Source organism: Colias philodice, chromosome 22 (genome assembly GCF_061535455.1).
Source record: "Colias philodice isolate Cphi_HAF_F1 chromosome 22, ilColPhil1 Martin Lab GWU primary, whole genome shotgun sequence".
NCBI lineage: Eukaryota > Metazoa > Arthropoda > Insecta > Lepidoptera > Pieridae > Colias > Colias philodice.
This window is the reverse complement of record NC_143107.1, coordinates 1,458,459-1,484,116: the sequence shown is the minus strand read 5'-3', so window position 1 is coordinate 1,484,116 and position 25,658 is coordinate 1,458,459. Positions and strand designations below refer to the sequence as shown.

The window sequence follows — 25,658 nt, the reverse complement described above, 5'->3', positions numbered from 1 at the left end:
ACGTCATTTACGAAAGCTGTAGACAATAAGATATTCAGGATTTAGGAAGCAATTTCCGTTGTAAGCAAGCAATTTCAGTTCAAGCTAAACTTATTTCATAGAAAGTTCTTAGTGAAACTCCCAAATTGTCACGTCTTATAAAAAAATAACAATTAACCGTTTATGGTTTGTATCTAGGCTACAGTCACGCAAAACTACGTAGCTATTATTATTTCGTATAATTTGCCTACTTTCAATGCAGTTCTCATAGTTTTCATTGATTTATTCAAAAGAAAGCGAATTGTTTTGAATATCTAAGATGTAAAGTATCGTTATTTACTAAGAAATTGAAGTAAATAAAATAATAGGCAGAATAGAATAACAGATACAATAAACTCACAGCTCATTACTGTTAAGTTATATGAGCCCAAAACTAATATTTTGATAGACTGAAACCTGTGACTGAAACCTACGCTACGGTAGAAATGTATTTTAAAGAACGCTCTTTAAACCTGAACCTAATTAAATAGTATATAGAATAAAGATATTGGAAATAGTATTTGTTAATTCATTCGTTCATTCGTGATTCGTCGAAGATGTGTTTCTCAAATTGATAGGTATTATTTAAGTACAAGGGCTGTGCCATCTTGTTGACAAATTATAATCATAATCCATAGGTTTTTATTTAGAAATGTCCAATTATACTAAAACAAATTAGTTATTAGTAAGTAATTTTAGTTGGTGTTACTTACATTGTTCTACTATTTATTAATGTATGCTTTGTTGCGTGCAAAAATATCATGTCTAGAAAGCCACTTAATTTATCAACTAAACTGCACACATTAACTATATGTTATAATAATAAATAATTATATTTTAAAAGAAAGTGAATAATACTAGTTAGTGAGATCAAACTGTGTTTTTTCTTCTCCATAGATAGGTACTGCTTTCCGAATCGATTGCAAACGTTAAAAATGTTATGAGGATTCAAAAGTGCTTCTAGAAGAAGTCTTATTGAATAAATATGTATTATAAATGTTTGAATTTCAGTTTTCAATTCATTGATAGAAATCGAAATTTCAAAATTCAAAAGCATTTGAATTTCATGGAAGTCTCAACAACCTGAACATCAAAATATGTCAAAATATAGGTAAATAGATACCTGGGTCATAGGTACGACGAAATATATGCAAAGTTAGTTAGTTAAAATACACAATTTCGCATTATATGGTTCACACATTCGAAAGATTATAATCTCGCGGGATATATTACTTACAATGTAAAGGTGTTAACAATTTTACGGTGACGCACGGATAAAGTAGGATAAAGTAATAGCACAGTATCACAATATGGTAATAGGTTTAGTATGTATCTACATAAACCTTTTACGATAATCTAAATCATATATGTATCCACATACTAAACTTATTAGGTAAACGTTAGGTTAACATAGTAACATAATATTATGTACCTATATGTAGGTACTATAGGTAACCCTAATTTCTAATTAATATGCTTCAATTAATAGTGTTTTTAAGATTCATTTATTAGCTTCATGTAAACGACTCCTTAAACTCGATTTAACACGGAAAATTCAAACTTTGTACACTTATCAGGGATCGATGAAAAATACATCTAAATAAATAAATATTTCAGGACAATTTTCACACACGGCACGATCTGATCCTATACTAAGCTTTTGTTTGTTTGTTTGTTTGAAAGCGCTAATTTCGGGAACTACTTGTGCGATTTGAAAAATTCTTTCAGTGTTAGATAGCTCATTTGTCGAGAAAGGCTATAATTATGGCTATAATATCATCTCGCTGAGACCAACAAGAGCGAAGCAATGCGGGTGAAACCGCGGAGCACAGCTAGTGAATTTATAAACAGTGTTCTTTTTAAACTATTTTTATAGCTATACGTCTATGCGATATCTATATCAGCTACTATCTCCTAAGTACCCAAAAAATCGAGTGGTAATTCGTGACAGACCCTGAAGTACACTTAATGACCTGCAGTTAATCAAACAGTATCATGTCAAGGTCCCTTTACTCACGAATATATTAGGCAAATAAAAATCTATAGCGTCCATAAATTAATTTTGATAACAGTTGTCAGTTGTTATCAGCAATTATGCCACTGATAAATATGACTAATGTTAGAATTGGGTTTCAGTGTGAGAAACATTTTGTAATATGTTTTGAGAATAGAAAATTATACTGCGTATAGATTACTCCCATATGATTCATTTAAATACGTAGAATGTAACTCAAGATTTATGTAACCTTATATGTAAGTATATTACTTTACCGGTTCAAACACAAATTATAGGGAAAAAAATAATAACAACCTAATAATATTATCATTTCATCGGAGAATTTGTGTGAAAAATTGAAAAGGTTTTCAGTTTTCACACAAATCCCCGGCTGCAAATATTAAAAAAATTAGTAAACTACCTACCTTTAAATTTTTCATGAAAAATCATGAAATAGATAGTCCAATCAAGAATCTTCAAAAACTATTAAAGTTAACAAATTCTAAACATAGCTTAATATTTAAAAATTAAAAAATGCAACGTTCTATCTGCTACGCTTTCACAACTGCAAGACTAAATTATTGTTTGATGTAGGTAAGTTTTAAAAGGTAGATATTTTAAACTAAATTTAAGATATAATTTGTGCATTATAATAGGTTATAATGTATTTTGTCTTTAAATGCACCTACAACTATTTATAACTAGCTGTGTCCCGCGGATTTACCCGCATTGCTTTGCTCCTCTTTAGCGTTATGATATGTATAGTTTATAGCCTTCCTCGATAAATGGGCTATTAGCTTAAATTTTTCAAATCGGACCAGTCGTTCCTGAGATTAGCGCGTTCAAACAAACAAACTCCTCAGCTTTATAATATTAAGTATAGATACATTAATTATAATTTATCTAACCTATCGCATAAAATGTAAAAATGGTTGAAATCATTTAAAATTCAATTCAGTTATCAGATTGTGGCACAAAAGAAGTAAAGATTAATTACAAAGAATTTTAATCTCATAAATATTCATTTGAATTGTTGTTAAATTAATTAATTCTGTAATATAATAGCTAGTTAGTCTTACAAAACATCTTAATTGGTGAAAAAAATCAATCAACCCCAATAAAAAATATTATTTCTATCTATACATGCATGCATATTATATGCATGCGTAAAATATTGCAGTAACTAAATGTATCAATCGAAAAACCAGTCTCTATGGATAATTATTTATTTCTGAATATATAAGAAATGCTCATAAATAAATTCTAAATACAATATTTATTCAATAAATTAAGAATAGAAAATAGAATCCTTACAAGTTACTCAATATTCATAAATAATAATTCAAAAATGAATATATACAATTTACGTGTATACCAATATTTATAGCGCTTATTTTGTATACAAAATTAGCGTAATTGCACACTTATGTTGTTAAATATTGATTAATAATAAAATTATGGCTTCTATATATTATGTACCTGTTATGTATATTTGATACTATATGTATACTAATTTATTATTGAATTACATAATATGTACGTATTGACATTCATATTTTTTTGTTTGTTTAGTAGAATTAGATTTTTTTGTAATTTTATATTTTGTTTCTTTCAATAAATACGACCGGAATTGATTCGAAATAAACATTGCATACACATTATTTTCCCAATTTTTAACAAATATAGATAAGTGTTTAATTTGCTTATTGTAAATAATGGAATGTTTGAATGCACATGAAAGTGTAAGCTATATCAATAATAAGTGTAACATGACTTATGACCACTCCTTAGTTTAATCTGTTAAGAAATTTTGTCATCGAGATCAGTCAAGGCGAACGTGGGTCGAAAGAGCCACTTTCCAATAGCAAGGTCAATAAAAAAACAACTCTCAAAAAACTTATTTATTTTACAATAGTTGAGAGGAGGCTGCACGCAAGAAGCACCAGAAATCAAATTGTGCTAAAGCCAATTTACATAAAAAAAAACCCTCCTCAAAAAAGATAATAAATAAAAAAGCGTAAATAGCAGAAAGTATAACATCCGTTACGTTCACTCGCAATTCGTATCGAATGTTACAACTTTCCCTTACCATTACATAACTACATATAAAATCACAACAAAACTTATAACATTACAAAAAATATTAAATGAAAGTATCATGATGGCGCGACTGACTTAAATAATGACTTATTTTAATGGACGGTTGTTCATTGCGCTTTGTGGCCACCAATAAACCGATTCAGACGGCACAACGCTTATCTTTACAACATATTATGTAAATGCGCATTCATTACTCGCAACAGTTTACGAAATGCTGCGCCGGTCTACTTCCCTGCATCTTACATTCCCAATAGAGCCTACCATCTCTTGGATGTCGACTTTGTTTATTTGGTTTTTTGTGCTCACAACTCTGACATACATGGATGAAAAACTCGTCCACAGCGCGCGTCCTATCCGCAATAAATACGCGGTAATAAATACTAATAAATTAGAAATTATAATTAATCTTAAATAACATGAGCTTCGATCACAATCGTCGAAAATCGACGTAGGTAACTCTTCACAAATACATTTATGTTATACTTAAAACTAACACGCGAACGAGAATAACTTCCTGTTGAGCCTAGTGGGCAAAACGTGAAAGGTAGTTATCCATCGTGATTAGAAAGGTGTCACGGTTGGCGGGCGCTTTCTAGCGCGAGTATAACGCGAGGTCCGAGATTCTACGTTGGCGAGTGGCGGCGTGGAATCCTCTCGTGCCGTCTGGAACTACAGGAGTGCGGGGCTCAAATCGTGGAGTACAGGATAGCCTCCTCCCGCCGCCGCATTCCGTTCCCGACAGCGAGCATCCTGATAACCTTCTAGCCAACCACCCTTCAGCGCTACTCGTACTCCCAGTGCTAGCCTGAGACGCACGTCTCGAACCACAGAAGAAAGATACTCCCGAATCAGAACTGTGGCTGCATGTCGATTGCCGGCGAGGCACCCACGTCTGAATTTCTGGGGATCGTGGCGTGAAAAATCCGCTAGAATTCCTTCTATAAAACGGTGCAGCGTATCTATATTCGAATTCAGGTTCCGACCCACTGCAGCAGGAAGAATATTCACATTCATGACGCCTGGGCGCCGGGCGACGCACCGGGGTCTTCCTCTTTGGTTCCCGCGGAACTCCATTCAATTCATACACTTTCATGCCCTCTTCTTCCGAGCTCTGAAGTTTAAGCGCACCTCTAGCTGCTTCAGACTCAGTAAACTCCACCAAAGCACACACACAATTCACCAGACTGGGATTCTTGTTGAGGAACTGTCGAACATCAGCCGGCACTGGGTTTCCGGGACGTAAGACTCTAACTAATGCAATTTCACCACAACTTGCAAATAACCTTGACACGTTTTCCACTGTGGGACGATCAATGGGCATTCTGACAGCTACTACAGTCCGTGATGGCGTAGTCTCATCATACGCCGGAAGAGGATCGATCCGGCGTAATTTTGTTCCTGCTTCATTTATTTCCAATTTAGTTGACCTCTTTAAAGCTTCGGCAACCACTCGCCAATCCTTTGTGAGATGTTTAACGCGTTTGAAGCTCGATATCAACTTTAGGGACACGTATCCTTCCTTGTTCCGCCGCACATGCTTTAACAAGAAGGCATCCTTGGTAATATTGGCATCCGAAAAATAAAATTCCACTTGGGAGGCAATACGGTTAGCTAGTTCTTCGTCGGGTGGTGTGTAAGGGGGTTCCTGTGTGTCGGGAGCTACTTCGCAGCCAGAATCTTTGCCGCCACCGGAGCCGGCTTCTGAAGCGGAGTCTGAAAGATCGGCATTTTCATCAGTGGATGGACGGCGGTCGGTAGCGATGCCTTCGTCGGGCTCAGGCACGCCCTGGCTGGGAGGTGTTCCCTCCATCTCTGTAGCGCGTGGAAGTACCACTATTGCATTAGAGGAGCGTGTGACTCACTCGATAGCGCGTATCGGACTGCGGGCGCGCGGCGCGGTGTCGCCTCTTTTATAATATCGGAGGGATGTACGGTAAAAGGCGCACGGAAACCAGAAGTGAGATGACATTGCAGACTACGCGACGCGTGCATTAATTACTTAACATGTGTTGGCGATTTGGATCGCGTTCGACGCCGCCAAAGAGTTTGTTTTGTTGAATAACCGAGGTCTCACGCACCTGAGACTCTAATATTTATAAACATAAACGCGCGAATTGAGATCATTACCCGAATATGCGCACGAATATCGTGCAATTGCGAAGAGATATTTAATGAGAACTTGATTCTAGATGCACTCATCAAGATGTTCAGATAGAATTGATAATTTCTATTGCAATACAAAAAAATGTACAGTTTTATAATACGACCATTTATCCTTAATTTGTTTTCTGCTTCACATTTTATCATTTGATTAATTATTTACATTAATTAACCATTTCGTTACTTCCGATGTATTTTTATCTTGTTTCACAATGCTCTACTTTATATTATCGACTATTTTTCAATATTGGCAAACTCTAAGTTTATCGGTTTTTTACCGGATACACTTTGGAGAGTGCGCTGCGGAATTGCACGACCTAATTCCGCTATCCCCATTTTTCCATCGTTCGTCTAGGCGCACAGATTCTAGGCATCGCCACATGGTTGACGTTCCATGTACCCGGACAAAGCGGTTCGGATCGTCATTCTTTATTCGAACCGCTAGGGACTGGAACATGCTTCCTGAATCTGTGTTCCCCGACGAGTACAATTTGGAGGTCTTCAAGAGAAGAGTGAACAGGTACATTTTAGGGAAGCGCGCTCCATCTTAGGCCACATTTCAGCTTACCATCAGGCGAGATTGTGGCCAAGCGCTCCCCTATTGTACAATAAAAAAAAAAGCTTAAATCATTGTGGGCATATTTTAAAACTCATCTGATTGCTTAGTTTATACAACAGATACACATTACTAGAACATTTGTATGGAATAATGAAATTGCAGAATATTATAGACAATCCAATTCACAAGCTATGAGATCATAGCAACAATTCAAGTGTTCATCCAACGATTTGTATGAAGTGATTGTTCGCTTTGACAATCAGGCAATTAAAGTTTTTGTACACCTGTTTAAAACCTGATTACATGCATTATTTATCACGTCATTGTGAACGCTTTTTAATTTCTGAATACAATTTCTTAGATAAGAAAATACTGTGAGTATTCTGGACGTATCAGAAAAGAGTCATCGAATGTATAACGAAATAAACGTAATATTAATTGTAAAGAGCGGCTATAATATATTAAATTAATATTTATAAACTGTCATCTCGTACAAAAATCAATTTATGGTAATAGTCCATTGAAATGTTACATTTTTTACACAAAAATAAAATTGCGTCCTCTAAAAAACGCAACCCCAAATGTAACTTTTCAATGGATTATAATAAAAATATTAATTATATCGCAAGACGCAAGTACATACAGACGGATTTGTTAATACGAAAATTCTTTCTTCTTATCAAATAGGTATCTATAGTAAATAACAAAAGATATTTCAATTATTTCACTTCTATAAACATTGATTAAATCATACGTTCTAAATTATTTGAATTATTTTTAACAATTCTTATTTTGTTGAAATGAAACAAATTTTATTATTAAAATCAAATAAATCTTTATTTACGTAATTTACTATGCCTTGTTTATAGCTAAGTATAATTAATTATTACACAGATTGCTAAATTGATTTATTGACTGATATTGGTGTCAATTGTAAATTGACATCTCAGTTAAATCATATTTTATGATTACGGGCGCTAATTAAACTAAAAATACCGAGTACATCACTTTCTGTGTAGAATCATCTAAATTTTGTGTCATCCCTTAGCATCCTGTGTACTAACCTAGGATTACGTTACATTAATAAAAAGTAACTTTCAAACTTCTTTCAAATTATTTATGGTTTAAATTCTCTATCAGTCAATTTAGTTTGTTTGAAGGTTCTGTCATATTTTTACAAATAAAATATTTTTTCTTTCTTTCGACATCGTGGTAAATGGATCCAATGCGGTATAGGTAGTACGAATTTTGAAAACAGCGCACCAATTCTACTAGGGGCATATACCTATGTAAAAAATCTCATAACTGCATTTTTCTTGTTTTACTCAAGCAGAAAAATAACTAGAGCAATTGTGAGACCTGAATTTCCTTCTCTAATTGTCTTATAGCCATGTCTAGGCTGTTTGAACTGGGTTAAATTTTTCAACCTTATAGTAGAGAAGCCATACACATACATCGACGTCATTTAAGTGGAATTTATAATTGTTCTTATTGAAAATATGCGTGGAAACACACGTGGGATGGCATTATGTTCTTTTATCGTATTGGACACGCAGAATGTCACCTGATTCGAGGTAAAAGTATATGTTAAAGATTCCAATAACACGATAGATATAGGAGATCTAGGAAAGGATTATAAATTTTCTAGTTTTACATAAGATCAAAAGACGAAAGAAGCGTTCTTTTTCCATTATTTTTATAACCAAAGTAGATTCGTCATAAAAATCACTTGGAAAATTCAATAAATTTGTTCCAAAAAACAAAAACATAGATTAGACATAGACTGAATTAAGATATCTAAAACATAAAAACTTTTTTAGAAAAAAGATCTCATTTAAAGCTAACATTACTTTTTTTAAAATGCAATTAAGTATATAAAACGAGATATTTATGTGTTTGTGTGTATTTATTATGAATTGTAACATAATTCAATCGAAAACCAAGTATTAAATACCAAATGAGGTAACGCTTTCACCGTATTCAATACCCAAGAAAATCGATCAATGAGACATTCACAATATAAAGTTACTGGGATCCGGTGTACGATGTCCTAAGCTAGAATGTGAAGCCTCCAAATAGGATTACGCGACCAGTCACCCCTTGTTACGCAACCGTAGTAATACAGTTTCATCGGATTATATACTTATACTAGAGATTTGTGTGATTTGGTAACTGACCCCGCTGGGTACGTAAAAGATGGATTTTAAGTCAATTGGACAAGCAAGCGAGTAAGTAAGATAAGGCAGGGCATATCGCAGGGTAAAGAAGATCTGAAAATCGATCAGAAAGATATATGAAATGCATCTGTATAGCAATCAATGGTTGTGATAGTGCAGTTTTATAAAATTGACTAAATAAATAAATTTACGATAGTAAATAAAAGTTAATAAAACGAATGCTGTAATCCAGAGCAAAATTAGTACCTACAGCGTTAAGAATGCTGATCACTCATTAACTAAATCGATAAAACAAATATAAAATACATCTGCATCATATCAAACTGGAACTGTTCAGTTTAATGTTTTCTAAATAAATAAAATAACGATAATAAAATGTATGCTGTAATACGTATCGATCGAATGTCTGGCGTAATTTTCGGTCATTAACCACTAAGTCAATCAGTCTTTCATAATTCGTTATAGCCAAAGAGCTTTTAGACCATTTTAATGGCTATGTCAGATATTTAGCTTAAAACGCTAAGTATTTATAAATGTTTCGAAGGAAACCTTAAAACATCGTATATGGCAATACAGCTATTAATACAGTAATTCATTAACCTTTTCGCAAATATGGTCAGAGGTCAACTCTTGTTTTACGGAAATTAATAGCCAGAGCAAGATTGTTACTTATCTATTTTTATCGTTCCGTTTTGTTTATCTGTGCTATCAACCTCAGGAACTACTGAATCTAAAAGCATGCTCTCATTCGTAAAAATCCACGTAAATGTAGTTTATTTTCATCAAAAAGCAGACAAGCGGTAGTAGACGGACAAAAAGGTGCAAAAAGGCACGGATGAGTTTATTTTTAATTTAGTTGAAAAGTGTTCGGACGCAAGCAATTTTCTCTAGCTTATTTCCTATTAATATTACAAATAATATCTGTCTAAATAAAGAATAAGAATGTGTGTCCTTCTGTTGCATGCTACATGTCGTGTTATCGCTTAGTTTTTTCCTTATAAGGTAGAATAAATAGCTAATGAATTCTTATCCTAACATAAAAATAGAATTTTTTTGGTTGCTCTGGATTCTGTAAGTTATTGTTTTTTTTACGAAATAAGTTAAGACTAAATGTATCATATATACTAGTTTATACATACGTCCATAAAAACAAAAATAAAGCATATCATGATATAAATCAGGTTTCTTCTTCGTTTCTAACCTAGATGTTACAAAAAAATGTTTAAAAATGTTTTTTTGCACAAAATTGTCAAAGAGTGCAATCACAGGTCATCAACGACCTTGAACTTTATTAGCGCTAAGTTTTTTCAAAATATATTAGAAATCTAGGTCACAGTTAGGAAATAATGAGATCTAAGTAACCGGACATCGTTGCAAAATACTGAAAACGTAACGAATCTCTGTGTGTTTGATAAATAATTAGAATTCATTATAATGTGATTGATTATTTACTTGAAGGACCTACATTTGATGTTCAATCATTGTACAGTCTAATAAGAATCGTTTAACAATTATACATTGAAATATACATTGATTTCTAGTATTTTAAGTTTAGTATTTCGGAAATTCCAAAGTTTGTAAGAATGTGAAAATGTTTTTTTGCTCTATCACGCAAAAAATACTAAACTGGTTTCTCATAAATTTCCTGCACCGATAGACTATGCTCGTATGCATATAATGTGATTTTTTACGAGCAGCACGCATTGATCATAAGAACAACGCGAACGTTATAATAATATTAAAAAACATAAATATTCCATCAGGTGATGAACCCAAAAAAAAGTGTGTTCAAATCGATTGTTTTGTTGTGAAGATTCAAAAATGAGGAATAATTATATTCGAGTGATTATTACATTGAAGATTAGATATTGGAACTACCTAGCATTTATTACTCTCTAGGTATATAGTCTCCAAACTGTCTACAGACACCAAAATCATAAGATAAATTATATCCGTTGCGACGTGAAAGTGAAATAGAACAAATAATCCTTATTTCTATGATTTCTGTTTTTGTTATCTATATTTATTTTTAGGGAAAGGATTTACACAAAAAAGGAAAAATAAGCCTTAATGACTTTTTAAACTTCACGCAGTTTTCGCGAATTCAAGACGTCAGCAAGTATGGAATATCTTAAAACTAGTGGTCCGCCCCGGCTTCGCCCGTGGTACATATTTCGCAATAAAAGGTATTCTATGTCCTTTCTCGGGTATCAAAATATCTCCGTACCAAATTTCATGCAAATTGGTTCAGTAGTTTAGGCGTGATTGAGTAACAGACAGACAGACAGAGTTACTTTCGCATTTATAATATAAGTATGGAAGTATGGATTTTCAAAGACAATTAGGTATATTAGAAACATTTCATAGCAGTGATTTCGCCCTAAAAACTAGCTTGTCAATAGGATTACACCCAACACTGTGTGGGTATACAATGTTACAATTGGATACATTCTGGCCGCCGAATAAGTAGGTTACGTCATACGGCTTCTGCTGACATTTGTGATGTAAGGTTTTCGTTGTTGAGTAACTATTGTTTGTGGTTATGATTGATATTATACCTATCTAATAAGTAATAACGTAAAGTCTAAAACTGAAAGTATGAGTATGAGAAACTCAATTAGTAACGATGAACCATACCTGTTAAGTATGAATATTATCTACTAGGTATAATTCAAACTCAAACTAAAACATTTATTCAATAAGACTTCTTCTAGAAGCACTTTTGAATCGTCATAACATATTTTAACATTTACCAATGATACGGAAATGTGGAGTTCAGTTTCTACGGTGAAGAACCGGCAAGAAACTCCATAGTTTAACTATATCCCGGCAAACCTTGTTCAGTGTTCTACCTCACTCTTATCACATAGGTATGAAAAATAGATATTAGCCGATGCTTAGATCTATCCAATAGGCGTACAGAATTTTATGAGAATCGGTGCAGCCGTTTTGGAGGAGTTACTAGTTACTACTACTCAGTTCTCGTGTCACAGTTATTTACCATAACATTCACGAGAATTTTATACATAATACATATTATATAGAGAGATAGAGTGATAAAAAAAACTGAAAGGTCGAGTTAAACCTAATTAGGAACGATGAACCTGTTAAAGTATGAATGTTAATTGTTTGGATCTAAGATGTATGTTTCCTTACTTGGGTAATCAGGTATACTCAATACTTGCGACACACCCTGGTTTTGCTTGAGTAAGCTATATTTTGAAATGAAATTTGATATACCATATCTCTATAATTATATGAGATGATATTTCGATCGGTCTTTCCTTTTTGATGGCATTTTGAATAACTTTGACTAAACTAAATAAAAGTTTATTTGTTAGCTGGAGTATATTCTTTACAGCGTAGAGCGTACCTAGGTACTTCTTTTTATCTGCTCAACTACAGCTTTGTTTAGAAACTAAAAAGTTTCCTATTATCACATTAACTAGCAATGCCGCACGGTATCACCTGCAGACAGACCCGCGTACAAAATCAAGTACCTATTGTATTAGTAGCTCATGTATTATTCTGATGTAAAACGTTATTCCTGTATAGTTTAAACTTTCATCGAAATCCTCCCAGAAGATTTGCGTGAAACCCGAGCAATAAACAGTCTTCTATAGTTTTATAATATGTATGCATAAATATCTAAATGCATGATTCGTTTGTATGTGAAAAAAATAATTCACAATATTATCTTATCAACAATGTTTATCAATACGTATGCAATATGCATGTTTTCTTAATATTATGCGTAGACCTGTTATCTTGAAGAAGTCGAATATGATTTAAAAATATACATGCCACGTCAACAGCCTCGGTGGCGCAGTAGGCAGCGCGTAAGTCTCATAATCTTAAGGTCGTGAGTTCGATCCTCACCCGGGGCATATCTTTTGTTTTTCTTTTAATAATTTGTTATAATTTAATTAAAAAGTAGGTATTAAGGTCTCGTGGTTATAATATATTGAATAATTTAATATTATTTTTCAATATCTGGATATTTTTTTTGGTTCTTATAATTTTCATATTTTTAGGATCATGTCAAAAATATATGTATTGTCCTTTAAAGTAAACAATCACTGTACTGAAATAATTTGGACATACAAAAATTATTTCACTAAATAACCGAATGCGCGTGCGCATAAGATCCTGAATATTTACTTATTTACATAATTTAGAACTAGATGGCGTTGAGTAAAAATTCTATCAATAAAGTCAGAGATATTATATTGTACAATGTAGGTACATACATTTTTTATTTAAAAATAACGCATTAACGACTATTAAAAACACATTCAAGTAAAACCACTATCCATATAAAGATACATTAAACGATACACACAGAAAAAGTTCCTGAAAATCCAAAAAAGTCTGATTCAAGTCATTTTTACTTAATTAGGTAATGTATGCAAGTTTACTATTTACCAACAACGGAAATAAACATTAATATTTTAAGAATAATGTTTGGCACATAAGTAAATAATTTTTTTAACAAAAAATGGTACCTACCACTTACCAGCTTTCAAATAACCGAAACCTATCAAAATGATTTCACCGAAACTCAATCGAAATTTCTGAGGTAACAAATCCATAAAATACAGTAGAATTGGCAGTATCCTCCTTTTTTAAGTCGGACGAAGACAAAAACCAAAAAACTTAGTTGATAAAAAATATTTACATAAAATACTAATAAATAGAAACAACATAACCAAGTAAACTTACCACAATCATTTAGTAATTAGTATATCATATATGTATAAACTACTAGCGGTGTCCTGCAGGTTTACCCGCATTGCTCCGTTCCTATTGGTCTTAGCGTGATGTTATTATTTATAGCCTATAACCTTCCTCGATAAATGGGCTATCTAACACTGAAAGAATTTTTCAAATCGGACCAGTATTTTCTGAGATTAGCGCGTTCAAACAAACAAACAAACGAACAAGCTCAACAACAGCTTTATAATATTAGAAGAATATTAGTATAGATAGGTATAATGCAGTCTATTCCTATAACAGATATCGCAAAAGGCGATTCCGACAAAACATCTGTCAAATGATAATTAGTAGCATTATCCTTTCGCACCCTTCTGTTTCCTCAAAACAAGGTTCTTCCGTATGATGTAGGTCACACACGAGGTAAATAAGGCCATGTACTGAATTATTAATTGTTTTTATATGTATTTGCGAGTAATGTGACTAATGTGTATCGATTGTATATATTTTTTTTGCTCGGTTAATATAGATAATTTTTTGCGCTCGATCAATATTTTAATATAAATAAATAAAAATTAATACCAGCTACAACAGTTCAAAAAAGCAGTGTATGTTCACGTAGGTAGGTTAACATGTATGTGCGTGTCTTTTTACAACACTTGTAGATTTCTAATCATATTTCATCGAAATATATAAATACGTATCTTTAAAAAAATCTTAATCGTATTAGACTTAGACAAATTAAAATTTCAATCCCTATTGTTTAGAATTATTATTAATTAACTATAACAAAAATCTATAAGCGGACATATTTAATTATTTATCATAAATCCTTACGAGTTATGTTTTTCGAGTGTATGTAGGTATGAACATTTCTTTGGCTTGGCACGCTCTACAGCTACTACGCTCTACGCTCAAACCGCTCTATTTTTATATGGATTTTGACTTATGAGGTGTCGTTGTAATAATTATAATTGTGGTAGTGACAGGCTACATAAATTAGCAGACGGTTTTATTGCTTACATAATAATAATTATTGTTTATTTATAATTAATACAAAGAGCAGTCAACATCGTCTATGGATCATTTTATCTGCAATTTCCTCAACCACGCAAAAACTTAATAACATAATAACGATTAATAATACTAGGCTATGACATGCCACGCATAATCCTTACTTCCGATAATATGTGGGAATAATATTATATTAATAAGTTAACAATTAACTTGTAGGTATTCACTACCGTGTACGTAAAGAAGCTTTATCGTAGTTTTTCCTGAAGCACTAAGAGAAAAGCTCACTGCGGATACTTAAAACACTGTCTTAATATTCTTCATACAGAATATAATGTAACATCACTTAAAATAAATCTGTGCTCTCCTCTATAAACAAAATTCTTGTTTGTAGTTGGTTTTTAACACGCATTAATGAAATTGTAAAGGAAATTGAAAAAAAATATTTAAGGAGTATGATGAACATACATCCAATCTTAGACCATACGCTCTTAGCCGGAAAACATGGATTCACATGGATTCTAAGATAATAACTGTGTAATTACCATATATCACTATCACACTGACCTCAGGAATTCGTTTTCCAGCGGAACCCTAAGACCTGACATGTCACTCATGCTATCCATTCGCGATACTTTCAATGCCAAAATATAATAAGGCCAAGATCAACATCACATACGAGCATGTACTTACACTTTGTGGTATATGTGACGGTGTGAAAGCGTTTTCATAAAATACCTAGTTATCTATTCGTATTACGGTTTATATTAACCCAGTTGTTACTATCGTTCTTTTAAAAGGACGCACCATAAATAAAATTGTTATTAACAATGAGGGCATTTTTGAAAAAAATGTTTATATTCGTTTGAAACCTCACGGTTGTAGGAATTGGAAAATTAAAGTGTTGTGTCGTTTTATAACAGTGGTATATTTTTAAATTATTTTAGAATTTCAGTCATTTTCCATTGATAAATCAAGTTAAATGTATTATCAATAAATTACAACAAATTACTTGATTTATTTTAAATACACGTAATTTGAAACGTGTTTTATCAGAAATATTTTTTTTTTTATTTTTTTTTTATTTTATTCATAAAAGGCACCTTACAGCTGTTATTAAGATAAATTATACAAATTACATATAAAAACGCCAATTACAAGGCACACCAATAATAGTCCAATTGTGTGACAACAAGAGGTAAATTAAAAGGGAACAATAATTGTTTTCTTTTTCTTTAACAAAAGTACAACAATTGTTCTTGATGAAATATAAAACGTACATGAAAAATAAATGTGACTTCTAGTAAACAAGCAACATCAACAAAATAACATTAAAGTTGAGAAAAAACAAAAATAAAAATGAGCCTAATAATGTGACTGTGTGAGTGAATGAGTGGATGTCTGAGTGAGTGTGAGTGAGTGTGTGTGTGTGTGTGTGTGTGTGTGTGTGTGTTACTTATTTAAATTATTGATAATCTGAAGAATTGCACTTTTAAATCTGGGACGTGACAAACTAAATATATCAGCTGAGCAAAATTTATTATTGTATACTTCAGGGAGTCTGAAATATGGAGAATTTTTAAGATAGTTTGTAGATGTTGAGGGCACTAAGAACAGATTTTTTTGACGAGTGCCTTGACTTGGAACCCGAAAATTTAAAGGATTCAAAATAGAGATACAGTCAAAATTTATTATTTAAAATATCAAACAAGAACATTACGTCGATTAGATCTCTTCTATCCGATAGTGCGTTAATATTATAATGTAGGCAAGCTTGCTCGTAGCTATCAGGGAAATGTTTAGATTTAAAATTTAATTTCTTAAAAAATATCTTTTGTATCTTTTCTAGCCTATGGATATAACATTTGTAGACTGGTCGCCATATTACACATGCGAACTCAAGGATACTCCGAACATATGCGAAGTATAAAACCTTTAAGCATCGTATATCATCAAAAGGTTCGGCTGTGCGCAAAACAAACCCTAAATTAGCAAAAGCCTTTTTTGTGACGTAGTCAATGTGATCGTTGTACGTGAGTTTCTCATCCAGTATCACGCCCAAATCCCTTACTGTATTCGTGGAAGGAATTTTTTCGTTGCAGATTGAATATTCAAAATTTATAATATTTTTTTTATTTCTAGAGAAAGTTATTTTTTGGCATTTATTAATATTAACGGATATCTTATTTATGTTATAGTAGTTTGTTAATCTATTAAGGTCGTTTTGAAGTGATAGACAATCATCTAAGCTAGCTATTTTAGTAAATATCTTTTTATCGTCCGCATATAAAAGAAATTTAGAACTATGAAAGCATTTATCTATATCATAAAGATATATATTGTACAGCAAAGGCCCCATGTGCGAACCCTGGGGCACACCTGAAGGGATATCTACAAAGTTAGACCTATAACCTCCAACTACAACGGCTTGACAACGATTTCTTATGTAAGAATCTATCCATCTTAGTAGGTTACCTTTGATATTAACGTCTGAAAGCTTGCCTATTAGAACATCGTAATTTACTCTGTCAAATGCCTTCTCAAAGTCTGTATATATTACATCAACCTGTACTTTGTCACTCATATTGATGTTGAGATAGTGGGTAAGATCCAATAAGTTCGTTAAGACATTTCGTGATTTTATAAAACCGTGTTGATTATGTGGAATATAATTCAGAGCATGTTTGTAAATACTTTTATACACTAGTTTTTCAAGCAATTCTGAGAATATGTTAAGCAATGAAATACCCCTATAGTTAGTTATTTCTTTTTTAGAATTCTTTTTATGGATCGGTACAATTAAGGCTTCCTTCCAACGTTTCGGAAAAACTCCTTCGGTGACTGAACGATTAAATAATATTTTTAAAGGCAAAAGAAGACCAGACTGACATTTTTTGACGAATATAGCTGGTATACCATCAGAACCAGCGCCTTTCTTAACATCTAAATCCTTAAGTAGTTTTAATATTTCTCCTTCATTACAAGATATAGTGTGTAAGCAGTCAGTTACATCAGATTCATAGGCATTAGGCGTTACGCTGGAGGAGATAGTCCTTTGAAACACGCTATGAAAATATTCGTTGAAAGCATTACAAATATCGCTACCATTTGTGAGAACACGTCCATTATAATTCATATTGCATGGTAAATTTGAGTTATTACGCTTGCTGTTAACGTAAGTCCAAAATTGCTTTGGGTCTTTAATGATGCTGTCTTGACAACGAGATAAATAGTTGGAATGACATTCATCCTGTAAGTTTTTAACTCTCTTTCTAAGTAGAGAGAAGGATGCGTAGTCATTAGAGTTTTTGAAAATTTTCCATCGATTATGAAATTTAGATTTCTCTTTAATTGCATTAATAAGAGCCGGCGTGTACCACTTAGGGTAATGGCGTCGAGAAGATATCTTTATACATGGGACAAACGTATCGATGAGGGTATTAATCTTGCTGTAAAATATGTCTACGCATTCGTCCAAAGAACCTATTGTTAGAAGTTCGTGCCAGTTTATTTTATTCAATTCAGAATTTATGGCATCATAGTCTGCTCTATAAAATTTCCTCAGCTTAGAAAACACAGGTCGCAATTTTTTAAAACATATATCGTGTACACAAATAAACAATGGGCTATGAAATTTATCTATATTTACGAGTGCATCGGAACATGCCGTGCAATCGACAGAAAAATTCGAGAAGACAAGATCGAGAGTATTGCCACAGTGGTTCTGTGTGACGTTAAACTGTCGAGCTCCCATTAAATTTATAATATCGAGCAGATCTAATGCAGATTCAAGTAAATTAGAATTACAATATTTGCTTATTTTATACGTGTTGTCAGTCGACCATAAAATAAAAGGTAAGTTAAAATCGCCAATAATAAGAAATAGGTCATTCGTATGCCGATCATAAAGATTACGTAAAGCTTGATTAAATATTTTTAGGGTATTATGTGCGTCTGAATTAGGGGGTAGATAAAGCGCAAGAACGTGCAAATTCTTTATATCCTGTGTCTTAAATTTAAAAACATTCCCGGGTATCGTCAACCAAACACTTTCAAGGTCATCAGGAACGTTATGCAAGTTATGACTCAAAAATGTTTTTTTAATGCAAATCATAACACCCCCGCCCTTCTTTTTGGTTATTCTGTCGCATCTAAATACATCGTAACGCCTATCACATAGTTCCGTATCCAATATCCCGTTACATAACCAACTTTCAGTAATAATAATTAAGTCGTAATTATTTTTTTCAACATTTTTAAAGAAGATTGGTAATTTTGTGCGTAATCCGCGTGCATTTTGATAGTAAATATTTAAACTATTGTTTATTGGCATTATATAAGAAGGAAGAAATTATATATTTAACTATATTATTTAAAAAACCGGAATTAATTCCGTCTGAAATAAAATAATTGACAATATTTTATAACAAGTTAAATTCACATAACAAATTAAAAAAATATCTCAAATTAAGTAGGTTTATTAAGCACACAAAATCAGTAATTAAAAATAGATTTTCATTAAGAAATGTAGCACAATTGCAAACTAAAAATAAAAGCCTTGTGAAAGAGTTAGATAGATATCATAGGGACTTAGAACATTATAAAATGATATATGAAGTGGAAACTACTGAACTAAAGGAGAAAATAGACTCATTAAATGATATATTACATGACCTCAACCAAAAATATTCTGCTGCCCAGTTACAAATCAATGAGCATATAAAAGAGGCAGATTACCTTATAAAGTTAAGCAATGAAAATATGGATCGTTTCGAGTCTCTAACCAATAACTATGTATGTAAGTGTTCCATAAGTGACAAGGAGCAACCGTCGCCCCATAAGCCCATTGACTGCACTGACATGCATAGTATTCCATCCACGGCAACAATTTCATCTTGTAAAACAAAACATCTTTCCATGCAGGAAATTATTGTGTTGTCGGATAACATTGGTCAGGGATTTGGCGCTTTGCTTAACAACTTAGGGCATAAAGTAACTAATTTTTGTACTCCTAATAGTTCATTTACATATATCATGAATTCATTAGATAATTTTAGTTTTAATGAAAATAGCATTGTTGTTATATTATATGGAGATAGTCTTAATCTAAAAAAACATGACATTGATATAGGATTTCAAAAAATGTTGAAAATTAGTAGTGAGACAAAATGCAAATTTATGTTGTGTACATTACCATATTTGCCTGGTTTGACACAAAATCAATATAGATTTATCTATAACATTAACTTAAAATTATATAATTTAACAAATCATCATAGTGATGCATTTATATATTTTGACATAAATTCATGTACAAAATCTTTTTGCTTGACAAGGAATACAGTGTATCTGCCATTTAGATATAAGAGAGAACTTGCTATGTTAATAGCATATAAAATTATTAACCAGTCTGGTACATGTTTGGTATCAGACCATCGATCTACTATAATTTTATGTAGTAGTAATTATATACATCAACCGAGGTTAAGTGTTGACGGACAAACTAGCCCTAAGCTAGATTTAAACTAGTATGTAAGACAACAGCTAAGCAGCCTTTTTCCATTGTACATCAAAATATTCAAGGCTTGGCTAGCAAATTATTAGAAATAGAATTATTTTTAAATCATAATAGTATAAAAATATTTTGTGTAACAGAACATTGGCTTAAACAATGTCAGTTGTTATTAAATATTGATAATTATAAATTAAAAAGTATATACTATAGGGCACATGCTATTCATGGAGGTTCTCTTATTTTTGTACACAATAGTGTTAAATGCAAAGAACGAACTGACATTGTAAGTCTTTCTGTAGAACGCACCATTGAACTGTCCTGTGTTGAGCTTGAGCGTTATATTATTGTTTGCGTATACAGACCTCCTTCCAGTGACTATAATATGTTTGAGACAGTCATGGAAGAAACATTAAAGCGTTTAGGCAGGAGTAAAAAGAAGGTAATAGTATGTGGTGATTTTAATATTGATTTACTTTCACACACACAGACGGTAACACGAATAGTTAATTTGTTTCACTCATTTAATCTGTATAAAGTTTTTGATGAACCCACACGAATTACACCTACTTCTGCAACTTGTATTGATAATATATACTGTGATTGCAACTGTCTAGAAAAAAATATCCTCAATATACTGACTTCAGATCACTGTGGCCAGAAAGTAGTTTTGGAATGGGATTGCATACCTAAGTTTAAAAGAATTAATGTTAGGCCTATAACTAAAAAAGGCATTGATAAATTTAGAGATAATATTAATAATAAACTGCCTAACCTGAATGATCAATCCTTTTATAATAATCCTTGTGAAATGTTTACAAATCTTTTTAATTTAGTTCATAATGAGTTTAAAAAAATATTTAAAGTTAAATCTTTAAGTATCACCAAGGATTTACCATTTAGTCAATGGGCAACACCTAGTATACACAGATGCAGGAACATTCTATATGAGTTATATGGCATGAAGCAATATAACAAAGACTTGTCATTCCATAATTATGTTAGAAATTATTCAAAAACTTTTAAAAAAGTTTGTTTCACTGCCAAGTGTCTATATGTCAGAGATAAAATACGCAACTCTGATAACAAAGTTAAAACTGTTTGGACAATTATTAATGGTGAAATGGGCAAAAGCCGGACAAATAGTACCATAAAACTTGTAAATGCTGGCAGGGTAATTGACAAAAGTGCTGATGTTGCGCTTGCTTTTGAAGATTTCTTTAGTAGTGTCCCTGTTAGTATTACTAAAAAATTAAATTCATCATCAGTGCTTGCGGAGTCCTATTTGAGGGACCATGTTGCGGAGTGTAATGTATTATTTGAATTGCGACATGTGACTGCAGATGAAATTGTTAAAACTTTTAAAACATTAAACTTAAAAAACACATGTGATCTCTGGGGAATGTCTGTGAATTTAGTAAATAATATTATAGAAAACATTGCCAACCATTTAGCGTTTATATTTAATCAATGTTGTGACTGTGGTATATTCCCTGATTTATTAAAGTTTAGTAAAGTTATTCCTTTATTCAAAAGCGGTGACCAAGAAGACTGTAATAACTATAGGCCTATTTCTATTTTACCAACTTTGAGCAAAGTCTTCGAGAAATTGATTTTAAACCAATTATGTAGTCATTTTGTTTCAAATGGTTTACTGCACGCCAAACAGTTTGGTTTTACAAGGGGGCGCTCTACCACTGATGCTGGAATAGCTCTTTTGTCACATATATATAAAGCATGGGAAAATTCAAAGAATGCTTTGGGGATATTCTGCGACCTTTCTAAGGCTTTCGACTGTGTAGAACATTCCACTCTATTACGGAAACTAAATTTTTATGGTATCAAAGGTTTATCTCAGGACCTCATAGCTTCATATCTTCAGAACAGGGTACAGACCGTTGTTGTTAATGGAGAGAAATCTTGCGGTGCGCCGATTAACATTGGTGTTCCGCAGGGATCTATCTTAGGACCGTTTTTGTTCTTAGTGTATATTAATGACCTACCTTATTATTTGCAGGATATGTGTGAAATAGTACTGTTTGCAGATGATACCTCATTAATATTTAATGTGGATAGATATGACACAAATGTTGACGAAGTAAACTCTGCTCTTTTACGCATATCTAATTGGTTTAATGCTAATAATTTATTATTGAATGCAAAAAAAACAAATTGTGTAGAGTTTATCCTTCCAAATGTAAAAAAGGTCAAAAGGGATATCATTTTAAACGGGGAGGTATTATACCCTGTCGAGTCTACTGTTTTTCTTGGTTTGACACTAGATGAGAAGCTACAATGGGGGACCCATGTTGCCACCACCGCTGCTAAGCTCAGCTCAGCTGCATATGCAGTTCGAAGAATAAGGCATCTCACCGATGAAGATACGGCTAGATTGGTTTATTTTAGTTACTTTCATAGCATTATGTCCTATGGAATTCTACTATGGGGCAGGGCTGCAGATATAGAAACTATATTTATATTACAGAAAAGAGCCATACGCTCTATATATAATTTACGTGCTCGGGACTCACTAAGAGATCTCTTTAAGAATATTGGTATCCTCACTGTACCATCACAGTATATATTTAATAATGTTTTACATGTACACAAAAACGCGGACTTACACACAAAAGTAGGAGATAGACACTGTTATGGCACAAGGAATAGAAATAAAATTGAAATGCCATTTTATAGGTTAGCTAAAGTTAAAAATTCATTTATGGGCCAAGGTATACGTTTTTACAATAGAATTCCTCATAGTATTAAAGAATTTAGTAGTGTTAAATTTAAAACTTATTTAAAAAATGTATTAGTTCAGAGAGCCTACTACAGCATTAAGGAATATATGGAAGATGAAAATCCATGGAGGGTTGTCGCGTAAGAATAACAGGACAGTTCTTTGGCATATTATGATAATATATAATATTATGTAGTTAGATGTAAGTAACATGTAATGTAAAATTATATTGTATATGGACATGACTTTAAAAGAGCAACTATGGAGTTTCTTGCCGGTTCTTCTCCATAGATACTGCTTTCCGAATCGGTGGTAAATTTAAAGAATGTAATGACGATTCAAAAGTGCTTCTGGAAGAAGTCTAATTGAATAAATAAATGTTTGAGTTTGAGTTTGAGTTTGAACAAAATAACACATATTAATATCGCGGTTACGCATCAAATAATATATTCTATTAATGCATAATAAACAAGTAGATTCATTATTCACAAAGAACATCAGACACGAAAAAATATAGTCATTGAGGGTATGTGAAAAAATTTTGTTCAATATTGTTACTGTGCGTTCACTTTTTAAAGCAGTCAGGGGTGGTAAACATATTATTACAACAACGTTCATTGATATTTGTATAACAATATTAAAGGAAGATTTAATCAGTGCATTCTTCTGTAAATAAAGTGTATGTGAAAAGTGTGTGTATATATAGTATAAGTAAAAGTAATTTGGAAAATTATATAAATTAATGTGATGTGGCTCACAATATAGAAAGCTATATTTTAATTGTGACTCGATCGTAGCAGTAAACAAAAAAACTATTATAAAGTCTCTAAAAAAATATTCAAGTCTTCTTACGAAGTTATAGCCTTTGCTGGAGACTTCTCACTGGCGCGTAAGTAAATAACGCAATTTTTAACCCATACGAACTTTATATTACGTTCTTTTGCACGTTGTTTACAGGTATTTAACAAGATTTTGTTCGCGATAGTGAGATGTTCATTAATGAAAATCTTTACAGAGTTACCTCCAAAACCAAGGTCGTGCGACGATAGACCTTTATTCTTGTTGCATTTTTTAAAATTGGCTATTAAAACATCCTTGCTCATTTTATTATTTAACTTCGCCACGATCTTTTTCGAAGCTCCTTGTTTACCATGTAAAGGTTGGATTCTGGTTATAAAATCTAAGTCTTCTTTTTTCAGATTACAGTCTAAGGCAGCTGCTAAGCGTAAAAATTCTTCAACTAAGTTTTCATTGGGTTTTTCCGGTAAGCCAACTATTTCAACGTTTAAGAATCTGTTCTTTTGTTGAGTACGTCGTTGCTCGAGTTCCAAGGCAGCAATAGCCTTCTGAAGACGTTCGTGATCCTCTTTTCTCTTAGAAGCTTCAATTTCATAAGCCTTAAATTTGTCTTCCATAATAAGCACCTGTGATTGAATTTTTTGCTTATTCTCTTTAATTGTGTCCGCTATTTTTAATTTTGAATCGATGTCCTCAAGTCTTTTATAAATATCTTCAATAACACTGGTATTAAAAGTAGAGGTTAGTTCATTTAAATCATAGCGAAGCTTTTCAACTTGTTCCGGAAGTGAAGAAAGCGGCGAAAGCATGTCTTCGATTCTCTTCAATGATAATTGATAAGAACTTAAGTCTTCTAAGTTTTTTGTGGTACATCCAGATGATAACGTATTTTTACAATCCTGACAAAGCCATGAGGTTTGACGTTCAATCCCGAGTCTCCGCCAACCGATTTCTGAATATCCCGCACATTGAAAGTGGTAATTACACCGACAGCTGGAGCAAGCGGTACCATCAGAAACAGTCTCATTACAACGCTTACACGAGTTCATGCCGAAGGTTGCGAATACTGGTGTTACGTAGATAGGACGAAACAAGAAACGGATGACTCAATTCACGTAGTGATTCTTAGCTTGTTTGGCGTCGCGCGCGGCACCGCAGACCAGCTGAGACCGAGAAGTCACAGAGTCCAGGTTCAAATCCACTCAAGAATATTTTTAAATATTAAATTTTAAATTCCACTTTACGACAAAAACTACGTTCTTGCACACACAGATCACAAGACAGACTGAATTTTTTATATATTACCTACTATTAGATTACATTTTATTTGTGATATTTATGCAGTTTTAATTGCCGTTCTTTTAAAAGGCCAGTAGTAATATGTACTACTACAGAGTACTTTTTTGCGCATGCACTCTTTGAAGAGCATCACAGCATCGGCGAAGCCATGGTGCTCTACTATGGCGGCCATCCATGCAAGCAATTCATAAGAGGGAAACCAATAAGATGGGGGTATGAATTTTGGGTGGGAGCGACACGGTTAGGTTGCAGAGTTTGGTGTGATCCATACCAAGAACAATCGAATGATGTTGGTAATCAACACAAATACCAAATGCCTCTGGGATTGGGTGCAAGCGTTGTATTACAGTATGCCGATGTACTGCGACAAATATAGGGCAAAGCTGCATTCCATTTATTTTTTAACAACTTTTTTACGTCCATTCATCTCATTGATGAACTTCGAGTACGAGGAATAAAGGCTACTGGCACAGTACGGGAAAATCGCGTCGCGAAATGCCCTTTGCCTGCTGCCTTTGAGAATTGAAAAAGACACCACGAGGTACATTCAAGCATCAATCGACCAGAGCAGAACA

General features: G+C 32.8%; 3 protein-coding genes and 1 non-coding gene across 4 annotated transcripts; 2 read left to right on the top strand and 2 right to left on the bottom strand.

Annotated features, from left to right (window-relative positions):
- Positions 1 to 3,900: 3,900 nt before the first annotated feature.
- Positions 3,901 to 6,014, bottom strand: LOC149478295 (la-related protein 6-like). Its single transcript, XM_089709618.1, has one exon. The coding sequence runs from the start codon at positions 5,922 to 5,924 to the stop codon at positions 4,707 to 4,709; it is 1,218 nt and encodes a 405-aa protein (XP_089565744.1). The 5' UTR covers positions 5,925 to 6,014; the 3' UTR covers positions 3,901 to 4,706.
- A 6,810-nt stretch (positions 6,015 to 12,824) lies between these two features.
- TRNAM-CAU (transfer RNA methionine (anticodon CAU)) lies at positions 12,825 to 12,897 on the top strand. Its single transcript has one exon. It is a non-coding gene; the product is annotated as a tRNA-Met (tRNA).
- Positions 12,898 to 19,171: 6,274 nt separating this feature from the next.
- LOC149478293 (uncharacterized) lies at positions 19,172 to 23,364 on the top strand (the record flags this gene model as incomplete). Its single annotated transcript, XM_089709609.1, has 1 exon — positions 19,172 to 23,364. A coding segment is annotated over one exon (1,095 nt), but the record flags the coding sequence as incomplete, so codon positions are not given.
- Positions 23,365 to 23,834: 470 nt separating this feature from the next.
- Positions 23,835 to 24,833, bottom strand: LOC149478292 (uncharacterized). Its single transcript, XM_089709176.1, has one exon. It carries the CDS (start codon positions 24,831 to 24,833, stop codon positions 23,835 to 23,837), a length of 999 nt encoding a protein of 332 aa, XP_089565302.1.
- Positions 24,834 to 25,658: the final 825 nt, after the last annotated feature.